Here is a 13,063-nt window from a genome sequence, read left to right on the forward strand (position 1 = left end):
GCCCAAAAAGCAGATACCCAGCACGCATAACCTCTTGATATCGCACATTGATGTCAACGAAAGTGAGGGGAGGCTGTTAGGAACACTATAGCTTTCATCCTCACTAGGTCAAAACTGACTAACGAGTGGTGTCATTACCAAGCTTATCGTCATTTCGGCCATTGAAGCTCACACGCGCATTGATTGATTGATTGATTGTAGGCTTTTACGTACCAAAGCTACACGGGTTATGAGGCGCATCGTAGTTTGGGGCTCCGGAATAATTTTGACCACCAGGGGATATTTAACGTGCGCCGAAATTTCGAACGCACGCGCGTTTTTTGCTTTTCGCCTCCATCAGAAAAGCCGCCGCCACGGCCGGGAATCGAACCCGCGCCCTTGGGCTCATCAGCACAACGCCGTGGGCACAGAGCCACCGCGGCGGGTATGCAGTGGTAGCTTAGTTAACAGAAACAAGTCGTTCGAAATCTACGTGGTGGCTGTGGCGTAAGGCCGACCGCATTTTTCCGAGTAATTTCAAAGAATCCAAGCCAATTTCCAGTAAATAATTTCATTCTCCAAATTTGCCACATAATAAACGTTTACTCTTCCTCTACGTAATTCCAAAAAGGACAATTAAATTGTGAGTAATTTCAAGTAATGTCAAGCAATTCCAAGTAATGTCAGGTAATTCCGAATAATTTTAACCAATTCAAATTATATCCCAATAAATTTCAAGTAGTTACACGTAATTCCAAGCGAGTACAAGTTCTGCGTGAGACAAAGGGAGGCGCACCTTCCTCGGCGAGGCTGGCGTTGGTGTTGTCCTCGGACTTCTTGAAGTAGGGCAGCACTTCGTCGTACGACCAACCGGTGGCGCCCCCTTTCGCCCAGTTGTCGTAGTCGCGCCGGTTGCCCCGGTTGTAAATCATGTAGTTGAGCACGCTGCCGCCGCCAAGGACTTTGCCCTGTATCCACAGGTCCCTCTGCAAAGGAGACGACGGACAACTTTAGTCCTCATTCGGAAGTGCATGGGAAGCCGCAAATATAGCCCCTTCAGTATTGACAAGGGTTAGTTGTTCAATAACCTTGATGGTAGCCATTGCTTGAGAACAACCGCAATGGCGGTTTGCAATTATGGAGTTTTCGTGTCAAGGCAGACAGCCTTGGTAGTAAAAAGGCCAACACGAGATGTGGTATACACACTGGCAAAAAAAAAAAAAAATCAAATGTCTTGTTAAGAACAAAGATCTGTAAACTATTGCGTGTCACACGAATAGCTGTTGACGTTAAAAAAAGTTGCGTTAGAGGGAGCAGCTATCGCCAAGGTGTCTGCGTGTGCGGCTTGCATGCATACGAATTTGCGTGCTGCAGCCAGAATATTGTAAGCTGAGTGCGCGTCATTGTGGGCATGGTGCGCGGGGTGTACCTGGCAAGTACGTTTCCCTTGTCGCGCTCGAAAAAAACCCAGAAAAACTCTGCCCATGCAGTTTTAACGCCAACAAATCACCATTTATATACATTGAGCATTAACGGCTAGCTGGACATGGACGTGCATTTAAAGAAGCAGGGTATGTTATACGCAGTATCTTTTAAGTATGCCGAAAATTACGAAATAAACAGCGGTTGAGTCATCGAGTTAAGCGGATTTATTTGTATGCGTTGGTGGGAATTGCATAACCCGATGCTTTAAATGCACATCTGATGTGCAGCCGCTGAGTTACCCGTACTCATGGAATGGGCGCACCACCGCTAGCTCCACGTTGTACTTTTCCCCCTAACACGCGAATTATTCCTTTTTCCTGTACTGACGCTACGAACTACCATTGCGGCGAAAGGTATTCTTGTAGCGCAAACCCGCTGGCTCGCGGCTCTTTCATGCAGCAGGTGCATGCCGTGCAGAGAAGACGCTCTGTGGAACAACGGGATGAGGTAGTGTCGCTTTACAAATTGAAATTTTTTTTTCTCTGCTAAAACAAAAACTGTTCTGATTAAACTTTCTGAAATAAACTGCGATCACTGGTACTAGTGAATGGCACGCATTTGATATTTTTGCTACGAGCACAACAATGCGCAATTTCAAGGTGAATATGGGCCATAAGGGAGATTTTCCCAAGTTTGACAAACGTTTTCTCGCACATTTAATCTTTTTTCAGTGTAAATATAGTTTTTACATATTTTCCACAATGCTGAGATACAGGTACAAATGCTTCATTGGCTGAGAGAATGTGCCTGTGTTTGCTAAAAATGTTTGAAAATGCTCGCCATTGTGTATTTTCTGAATGGCGTAATCACAGCAAAGAAAAGGAAAAATATTTAAAAAATTCGGCATACATAAGCCCAGGGCCTCGACATGATGTTCACAAAAAATGGTGGCCATTGTAACAGAATTTACTTTTTCATGAATTTTTTCACAGACGTAAGTTTGCTTGAAACCCTGGAGATAAAAGGGCCGCTAGAAACAGAACAAAATTTTTTTGGACAAAAACACTTTCAGGGAGCATTGTGGGCCATGCGAGGATGACTCACAATTTTTACTGAGCCAATCCGTGATGGTCGATTTTACGGCTGGGACGTTTGGCATGGAATGACCCAAATAAGCATTGTTCGTATCACTCTACTGACATAGTTGCGAACCATCCGTTTACATGCGCAATGTTTTGCTTATATATGTACGCGAGCAACAAGAACAGACACTTCATGAGAAGTTTTCTTTTTCTTTTCTCTGAAGAAGATTGCCTAAAAAAGGCGTATTTGTAACTACCTAATCCCTTCCTTCGCTCAAAGTGCGTCCAATCGATCGTAAAACCTCCAAAGACACAAACAGCGAAGAAAGAACGAACGAACTACTACCGGACTAGGATGTCCACCCAGTGCCTAAGTAGGCCTCAAAGCAATAATAAAAAAACGTTTTCTAAATGCATACAAACGATCTAAATGCACACCGATACCGTTACCGATACGGATACGTGGTTTATGGTATAAAGGTATACTGCTGTACTCCTTCATGATCGATGTGTGCACCATTGCTTTGTCGAGATTTTCAAGAAAACGTTTTGACACAGTAGAATCCCAGTTTCACGCACGCACCTTGTGTTCAGAGATCTTATCAGAGCTTTTCGGTCGACCAACCGATCTCTGGGGAAGCGCATTAGTTTTTTGACAGGATAGCATTGGTCCCACTAAGAACGCTTTCGCTTTAAAAGCTACAGCGTCAAAGGTGGCAAGTCGAAAGCTAACTTCGGGGATCAAGAAAACCCACAAAATATTTTGTGTTTAAAGAACGTTGTCACAAACAACATGCAACGTAGAAGCATACTTCTGTATACGGCAAGAGTAGCGTACGCAACGCTAAAAACGCAGACCTACTACCTACAGGGCAAAAACAGAGATTAACAAATTACGAAGGGTATTCTTGAACTTTCAAACTTACAAAGTATTTGTAGAGAAAGCAAAACTCGAGGCGGGCACTTTAGACAGGCTAGACGGGCAGTAAAACCTGAACAAGCTCTCCGGAAAAACTGTTGAGGCTATTCAAACATGGTAAAGCGTGTTGTTGGGCTAGTTGGTGCCTCATTTCAAGGGTTGAAAAAACTGCGCGTAAAAGACAAGACAATAAGAAAGGGACAGGACGGGCGCCCGCGGCTTGTCCCTTCCTTATTTTCTTTTCTTTTACGCGCAGTTTTTTCAACCCTTGAAATATTCGAGCGTTGTGAAGTCCCTGTGGTTCAAGATATTCCTTTTATGTCATTTTTCATTATTTTTTGCCATTAGTATAGTAAGCCTATCATTGTTGTGTTATTTCTTTGCCATTAGTAAGAGCATCATTGTTGTGTTATTTCTTTTTCATTTTTGGCCTGTATTAGGAGTTTTTATTTCACATGTTGTGTATGAGTATACACCCTCGATTGTTTGTTTCGAACCGTTTCCTTTGTGCCTATCTTGTATTTTATTGTAAGGAGCTGCAGCCAACGCGAGAGACGACACAGAAGAAGCGTCGGCACCACACGCAAACGAAGTTCACATCAGTTTGACTGCCTCCAGTGAATCACGTAAAGCGCCTGGGTCCCGTCACCCGACACCTAGTACGATCGCCGTGGGCGCCTTTGAAACGGCCTCCGGGGTTCGGGGAGGCCCATTCGAAGAGCGTCTGTTGCCCGAGGACGCCGGCGCACGAGTGTTATGTCTGTGCTGCGACCTGCGAGGTCAGTGTGTGTGTGTATTGTGCGCGCAGTGAGTGAACGCTAGGAAATGAACACGACGTTCCCACGCCGCGCCTGCTCCGAAAAGGACGCTTGCGTTGCGGTGGATGCCTGTAGCCACCCTCCCCATTCTTTTATACGTATACGTCTTTTTCCTTCTCTCGAGATTATCCAAATAAACGCAGTCTGGAAACGGAACCCAATGTAGACGCATCTTCTGTTTTAGGCTCCTGGACGCGTGGCCTCGCCACCCCGTAACGATACGTGCAGTAGAGTGGTAACTTGTTTCCGACTTGATTATGCCCCTAAGCAAGTTATGAGCAAGCGCGTAAGAAAGAGAAGATGAACAGCAGCCTACTGGTATTACGGGTCAAACAGAAATTACTGTCCTTGATTCACTTTGTTAGCGTGGCGGCGGTGCCGATACGCGTATCTCTGGTTTTCGCCCACACTGTTTGAGTAGTGGGGAGTTTTACACTAAAATTAACCCTTGCTCTCAATGTTAAAGAAAGGGTGCTGAACTTTAACAATTTATGCACATATTTACTCCACCAGAATGGCATCAAATACACGAGAACGTTTATTACGGAATTGATTGATTTGATTTGATTATGAGGTTCAACGCGCCGACGCTACACAGGCGATGAGGCGCGCCGAAGTGAAGGGCTCCGGAATAATTTTCACCACCTGGGGATGTTTAACATGCGTCGAAATCTCGTACACACGGGCGTTTTCGCTTTTCTCCTCCATCACAAAAGCGGCCGCCGCAGCCGGGAATCGAGCCCGCGTCCTCGTGCTCAGCAGCACGACGCCTTAGCCACTGAGCCATCGCGGCGGGTGTTTATTACAAGATACAGGAGAACGCCAGATTCAGTACACCCACCGAATCGCCCTTCGCAGCAAGTTCTAGTATATAGGTCAAGGTCAGCATAGACTATTTCAGGAGAAGGGGTCGAGCCAGAAATAAACCGTTTCTCTCTCTCTCTCTCTCTCTCTCTCTCTCTCTCTCTCTCTCTCTCTCTCTCTCTCTCTCTCTCTCTCTCTCTCTCTCTCTCTCTCTCGAACCAAATACTTATCCCAAAAAAATGTTCGCTCCCCCCCCCCGCGTTCCTTTTATTGTTCAGCTGGTAGGCAGCTGCATTTGCAACAATAAATACAGAATCCAAAAATGTCCCCGCGCATACTTCCAGGAAAAATCAGCGCTTTAAATTCTAGGAGCCCTCCTAGAGTAACTAAACGCCCCCCCCCCCCCCCAACGCCCCCTTAAATCGAAAGTTTATTGTCCACGATTCAATGAAAATTTAGAAACCGCGTGCTTTGTCGGAGAGGAATCCCCCTCGCTTCTTGAATGAGCTTTCACGTTGTCGCGAAGCGGAGATCTCTTGATGTTTTCTGGTTGTTTTTTAAGTTCTGCCCGCAGCCAGGGCTCTTCCTCCAAAGTGTTGTGTTTGAAAGCGCTTCGGACGCGGCTGGGCTCTGGCCCTTTTTTCTGAGAAACGGCTGCGGCGCGTGTGTCTGCCCGTCGGCCGACCGGGAGACGACGGCTGTTGGGGTAAGCGAACCCTCGCCTCGGTTTCTGTTACCACACACACTGGCGTCTCCGACCCCCCGTTGCGCGCCTACGCGGGCCGCTGAGTTCCTCCGACGACCTTCCCTTTTCCCCTGTTTACTTTAGTGCGTTTTGTCTAACTACTTGCTCTACGCCCGTAATTCTCCAAGCGCGCGTTTTCGAGTCGAAACCTTGTGTCTGTGTTTTTGGTCCTTTTCGCTTTGGCGGGGACATGTCTGATTGGAGCTTAGAAGCGTCTTCCTGATTGGCTGCGGGTGGGCCTTAGCCTTTTCCCACCCGGTCCGCACACGCTAGGATGCGCTTTTTCCCCCAATGCGTCCCCCCAAAGCAAATATAACGCGGCCCCTCTGGGGAGCGAGAGGGCGGGCAACACCAGGAGAGCCGCTTGCTGCCGATCGTCGGGGCCAGACGCCGGGAGCCCTTCGCCCGCCAACCATGTTTCGTTAAGTACTCTGAATCTTTTGACTGTCTATTTCATCTATGTAATAAGTGTAATTGTGCCAAGTTCGTCTGTGCTAAATGTAATCAATGCTACCCGTAAAGTAAACAAGTTAACCTTTAAAACTTCTTCGACGTCTCGACTTTTTCCTTCCGATCTTCATGCTACAGTAGCGGCAGTATGTAACCAAAATACTACGTTACAACGTCAAGACGACGCTGAGATTGGACAAGGAAACATGGCAAGTCCTGTCTAGCGACCACCAGTTTTTCACACTTCAGAGAATAAGAATTTCTGACGTTAGATACACGTCCGCTTATGGCGTTGTACTTGATAAATCCGATTCGGCAATGTTTCGATGTCTTTTTTAAAACAGTCCAGATTATGGGGTTTGATGTGCCGAAGCTTCAACTGAGGTATGAGGAGCGTCGTAGCGGATGACTTCGGATTATTTTTGACCTCCTGGGGATCCTTAGCCTGCGCTGAAACCTCGACATACGGGAGTTTGCTATTTTCACCTGGCACCTGCACCTGAAAAGCGGCCACCGTGGCCGTGAATCGAACCCACGTCCTTTGCCACTGAGCCACCGCGGCGGGTCCTTTTTAAAATGAAGCTTGATACCTTACATGATGCCCTGCTCCTAGGACGACAGCGCTACGGGCCACATACTTTTATGAAAAAAAATGGGCGAACCAGTGGAACCGAATAACAAGCATGAAAGCGTGCCGAGAAGGGAATGTCTGTGCTTACCTAACCGGATCATATCGCATTCATCGAGATAAAGACACACATTACGGCAAACGGAATTACGTAGCCAAGACATCGCATTAGTTCTGAAGCCTATACCTCCTGATTTCTGTCTATACACCCAACACTAGCCGAATGCATTGAGGCTGGAAGCAAGGGCGTAGCCAGGGGAGTGTTTCGGTCTCAGAACATCCCCAAAATTTTCTGAATGATGCATCCGCTCCCTCCGCCCTTCTTTCTGCCTTTCTTGCCCACGCCATTTACACAACGCGTCGATGTATTAGAATGCAAAAGCGAAGACACGAAAAGTACCGGTTTGTTTACAAAAATCGTTCCTGTGAGTCCTGTGCACTCGTGTTTTTCATGTATCTAATGCAGAGAACAAAAATAACGTTTCGTCTTTATGAAACAGAAAAAAAATGACTAAGAAAGAAATTTTTTCACCGGTGGTGTATAACACATCCCGAAACATATGTCTGGCTACGCTACTGCATGCTGGAAGGGTACATATTATTCTACGCAATCGTGTAGATTATCCGTACGACGCTTGCAGGGCAATCGCGGCTCGGTGTAAACTTGTGGAACGCCAAACAAGGGCAGGAGCGTGCCGTGGGAGGCGACCTCAGCGCCGCATTCATTCAGTGACCTTGATAAAACGAACATTTACCCCCGCGTGAACAAAGGGTGCCCGAGGCAACCGAAAAACAGGAGCTTTATCCCCACTTATCATAATAAAACGACTCTAGAGAAAATGTTATGGTGTTTCTGCACATGCTCTTTGCGCGTTTAAGTGGCGTACATATTTTCATCCCAGGTTTCCGTGGTTGCGCTGGCGGGGGATGGCATTTGGTTTTAATGGCGGTAATTACCGTATGACGCGTGCGGGAAACGTCACTGTGTTTCTCGCAACAGTCCACTCTATTTACTTATTCTAGAAGAACACACGTTTCGCTGCTTTGTGAACAAACATGGGTGCTACGACGAGTTTTTCAACCACCTACAAAACTGGACGGTTGGCCGGGGTAACATCCCCGTTGGTGTCCTTGTGTGAAAATGAAACCGGATGACGTAAATAAATCCACGTCAACGAGGGTGGGTTGGAATGAGGAATTATTTAGTCCGCTTTCAACACTTGAATAACTATTGAGCGAGTTGTCTAAAAAAAAAAAACAATAACAGGGACGCCACTGAATCGTGTTATAAACGCGATATAACAACCTTATACTAGAACAAATTCTTGAAACCACAGGCCACGATTCGAGTCCTCTAGATCGATTGAGCGCCATTTGTTCGCGAGAAAATTGCGCGGCAAAGTTCCCTTTGCCTTGCCCGGGCCAGTACTTCTTGCTTATTCACTGACATCAGTTATGAAGACACAGAGCGCGAAGTTTGACTCACTGCAATCATGTATAACCTGCTTAAACAGTGCGCGAACTCATAGAAAGTCTATATCTTACCGCGACATAGACGAAAACAGTATTTTGAAGACAGGAACAGCACAGTAAGACACTGAGAAATATAATGCCGTCACTGGAGTAGTTCGAAACCGCCTAGTGCGCTTTGTCTTCTGCTCAACGTTACGAACAAAGGCTCCTGATTTCCGCTAAATAGCAAAATAAATTATTGCGTGGGATGTCATGTACAACGCAGCCGCAAATAAAAGTTCGGCGAATACACTTAACTTCCTCTAAGGGAACCACTTAACGGGACTGATTAAAAGATTTCCCTCAACTCTTTCGCTTTCCATGAAAATCTGTTCCTTCACAGTGCCTGAAAGTGCTGTGCGTCGAACGGATCTCACTGGGTTATAGGGCCAGAATGATCCAGTTTTTAATGCGTAAGCACCCCTTGCTGAGTACCCAACAGCCCCAACTGTGTAACGCGCTAAATTTCCCGAAATATACATAATTGGTGCGATATAATCGCTATAATAATCGATATATATACTGATATAATCTATAATTGATACGAGGTATAATACAAATATAAGTATAGGAGGTATATGCATATAATATATGATAATCGCTATATAATCGCTATAATGGACACATAATCGCTATAATTGTGCAAAATAAGATGATTGGTAGAAGGAAGAAAGCAAGCAAATACTCCCAGATAAACAAACATGAACTAAACTAACGAAATCACAAATGTATATCTTATACCCCGCCGTCTCACGACGAAGACAAGAATAAAAAAGCCCCAAAAAACAAACGAAAACACGGATACAAAACCGTGAAAAAGCACCAGCCGTTTAACGCCCCGAATCTTCAGAAAAGAGCATAACTGGCAAAGTTAGCACATTTCTTCGCTATATTAGTGCAAATTAATATGCTTTGGAAAAAAAAATTGAGACAAAAAAAAACACAAAATCAGAAATCTTGTAGTAGTAATGAACAAGTAAATTACATCATTAAATACGCAAACTTGGTGGGGAAGAAAAAACAAAAGAAAATAATAAAAATTAACGAGAGAAATTACAAATGTCTGTCGTATGCAGTGCCCTCAGTCGAAAAACAGAGAAAAGCTCTAAAACAATCAGAAGCACGAATAGAAAAATAGTGAAAAGCACCAACTGTGTAACGCCCTGTGTCGGCACCAAAATGCACAATTAGCGAGCTTTACACATTTCAACGTTATAATAGCGTAAATGTGTAGAATGAGAGGGAACTAAAAATGAAGAGAAGCAGTGTAGGATTGCTTACGTGTCACATACGCGTTAAATACTCACTGCACAGTTACGGGCAATTTGATCTTGACGTAGATTTATTAATGATATTGAGAGATTTAATATTGCCGTTACTGCCATTCCCACGCTCACTGCACTGTTTCACTATGCTGATGTAATGATGTACGATTTTTTTGGACTCATTCTCTCTTTTGATAGAAGCGAGACCTTTCATAAATCCAGCGAGATATCGCGCGCTCTTGTATTGAGCGTCTAGCAATCGTGCAAGATAAACATTACCCGCTCATTTTTTAGAAGTTTGCGGGAACAAATGCAATGTTGCTAAATAAGCGTGCGAGCATTCCTTGACAAGGGAGGAGCGGTGGACGAATAATGCACTTGGAGGACGACTCTTTCTCTCTTCGCAGCCACTAGACGTGTTCCCACGCGGAAACATCTATGATAGGGTCGTTACGGCTGTCGGTGTTGACACTAAAAAGTCACTGTTCTAAGCTACAATGACTTTATAAAGCCGGTTATCTCAGTCGCACAACCCGGGGCGGGAACTCTTCTGCACGGTGTCTTTTTTAAGGCATTTTAAATGCCTTTCCTAGTTTTTCAAAGGCCACAGGCTCGCCTGAACGATTGTAGGGGCACTATAAACGTGTACCGTCCTTTATTCGCCGATTTGGTCAGTTTACCCGTTTTGTTTTAGGCACTGTTTTAGCCCATGGTTTTGTCTTTGTAGTTACCTGTACTCGTTATTTTCTCGCCCCTCAGTCTCCCCCCCCCCCCATCTTTTTAGTTACCTTTTTTTTTATCGCGCCTTTCCCATTTTTAATGTGTAGGGTAGCCAACCGGACCCTTCTCTGGTTAACCTCTTGCCTTTACTGCACTGCCTTATTCTTCCTTCCTTCTTCCGTCTAGCACGCGCATACAAGTCCTGTTACCACTTCATTCGTACCCTTTTTTTCTCTTCTGGTTGGATCAACAGCCTCAGATGTGGTGATGCCCGGAAGACCCCTATCGCGCAGCTGTAGGCATACCTGCTTGACGGTGGCGAAGCCGCAGTTCTCCTGCGTCTCGGTGTAGAAGGCCCAGTCGATGTCCGAGTGCTGGCTGACGGTGGTAAAGAAAGGCACGTCGGTCACCGTGTCCTCCAAGCCCCCGGCTTCCAGCAGCAGCACGCGCGTCGAAGGGTCCTTGGAGAGGCGGTTGGCCAGGACGGAGCCCGCAGAGCCGCCGCCCACTGCACCAGTCGCCAAGAGAATGGGGAGGACACGACGAGTTAAGTTGCTATTGCATGTCATTCGAAGCATCCGAACAATTGCATTCATTCACGTTTGTTTCTCCGCCTGCGCGCCGGAGTCTACGTATCAGAAATCAAACTCGGGTAGAAGACATCCCGCTGAAAGTAAGGGGAATATCTGGACTTGTGCTGGGCATGTGAGGTGGAGAAATGGCCCATGAGGGTGATCCACCAGGGTGACAGAGTGGATACTGAGAGACAGGACTGGATGTAGTGTAAGGACCAACCACTTTCTGGAGGGGATGAAATAAAAAGATGGAGGCGAACAACGGACTAGGAAGCGACAAGACAAGAACGGCTTGAGGAGCGTTGGAGAGGCCTACGTCCTGCATTAGAAACCAAGAGCGCGATGATGACGTCGAGGTATTCCTCACGTGAAATACGCCAAGGTTGTTAAAGGTATTCCCATCCTACGAGTACGAGGGAGTCATAAGGAATGTGACGAAATATCTGAACGATGGGGAATATCTAGCAAGTTTGAATGCCTAGCACGATGGACACCGCGGTCAACTTGAATAAGTGGTGGGCCTGACCCCCCAGAGACACGGAACTGTCAAAATCGGTGTAATATCAAACCAAAGGTGGTGGTCCAGTGATCTTGAGCGTCCACCACTGAGTCATTCGTCTCGTTGGGTATGGAGGCTCCGCGGACATTTGGAAACTGGCTGCTTTCTCAAGGGGCGCCACAGGTAAAATGAAAAGCTGGTATTACAGATTGACAACGTGAGTTTGATTATCAGAATGTCTTCGGCCACTTAGCTCCTTATCTTACTCCAAAACTCCTCCGCGTGGTGAGAGGGTGACCCAAAAAACACTATTCAGCATTCAACAAATAATACATAATATTCCCCTCCGGTTTAGGAATAAGAAAAAAAACCAGGAAAGCTCGCCATCCTGCGCAAACTTAAATGGCGGAGCTGTTGTGCATAGCTGGACACAGTTAAGTTTTAGTATCAGTGTTTATTTGGTAATTGCCGTGCTAGTAATCGTCGTCATATGTATCGAAGAGGTTGTCGTCTTCTTCGCGGCGAGTGGTGGATGTAAAGTGATCCTCAGCATTTTAGACCTTCACGAGCTCTTCGTCATCGATTCGAAGCAGCGGTGGCAGGATCAGCAAGTCGTCCGGAGAAGGGGATGCACACTCGTAGCCATGTCTCCAAGTATCCATAATGGCTTCTAGAGAATGCGGCGGCCGGGGTGACCTCTCCCAAGCAGTGTCTTTTGATCTTTAGCATTAGCACTGGACTTTTTTTTTTACATCGTGGTAGCGCTTGACTACAGCGCGGGAGTTTTTTTTTTTTTTGTTTTGTCTTTTTGCTAAAGTGAATGCGCGAGCCGGGAAGTCGGCGTTCGCCGCGAGGCACGCGCTCACGAGCCCCCCGCATTTTCTTGGTATTCTTTCCTGCAACGGTGAATTTACGACCAGTAACAACAGCTCCGCAGTTAAAAAACAGTAGCTACTTCCGCAACTATTTAATTGGTGTTCTGTGGCTTTGCATGCGAATATCAGCAAGGCGTGGAGGTACAACTCCACCGGGTTTATTATAAGCATCCGCTGGTCATGAAATTAAAAAAAAAGACTGAGAAGAGCTCCAATGGAGAGTAAACAACGGAGCCAATGCCAACAACGCAAACAAAAGCGGTTCCCGCGTGCGTCGAGTGACCCTCTGCGGCGGGAGCGCCTCTTTCCATTCACGCAAAGGTTGCGGTGGCTGCCCTGCTAGCTCGGGAGAGACCGAACGTCGGCACGCGCTCAAGCGAGACACCGGCGTGTAAATTCCGCTTGCGTGAGAGTCGCGCTTTCTTTTCTTTAGCTCCGTTGCTCTCGTCAGCCTCGCCGCCCCACGCGTGCTGTAAGTGCGCGCACTCGAGCGCGGGGTGATCGCGTCGATTTACGAAAGCCAGGGCCATCACGTTGCCGTAACTCAGGTTCCCATCTGACTTCTGTTTCCAAGGCGAAAGTGTTAAATATATTACGGAGATACCTAAGTGCCCCTTATGATGTAGTAATTGCGAAAGCATTAGTGTCTAATTGTGCCGCCATCATCGGCCACAGGTGGTGAGGGCTGCGATGAGATCTCTTTGCGTATTATCCTTCCTCTCTCGGTTGTTACTATGAGATGTACCGGAGTTCGCCTTGACAAGAAG

The 13,063-nt window shown here is 46.4% G+C and overlaps 1 protein-coding gene across 1 annotated transcript in view; it reads right to left on the reverse strand.

Moving 5' to 3' along the window:
- The window catches only part of LOC144147171 (glucose dehydrogenase [FAD, quinone]-like), a 51,996-nt gene that overhangs the window by 18,093 nt on the left and 20,840 nt on the right, over nucleotides 1-13,063 (reverse strand). The window contains exons 2-3 of the mRNA XM_077679241.1: nucleotides 10,653-10,855; nucleotides 776-965 (exon numbers count right to left, since the gene is read on the reverse strand). Coding sequence (XP_077535367.1) covers nucleotides 776-965; nucleotides 10,653-10,855 — 393 coding nt within the window. The remainder of the gene's footprint in view (nucleotides 1-775; nucleotides 966-10,652; nucleotides 10,856-13,063) is intronic.

Source organism: Haemaphysalis longicornis, unplaced genomic scaffold (genome assembly GCF_048455015.1).
Source record: "Haemaphysalis longicornis isolate Haplotype H1 unplaced genomic scaffold, Haemaphysalis longicornis Haplotype H1 scaffold_7, whole genome shotgun sequence".
NCBI lineage: Eukaryota > Metazoa > Arthropoda > Arachnida > Ixodida > Ixodidae > Haemaphysalis > Haemaphysalis longicornis.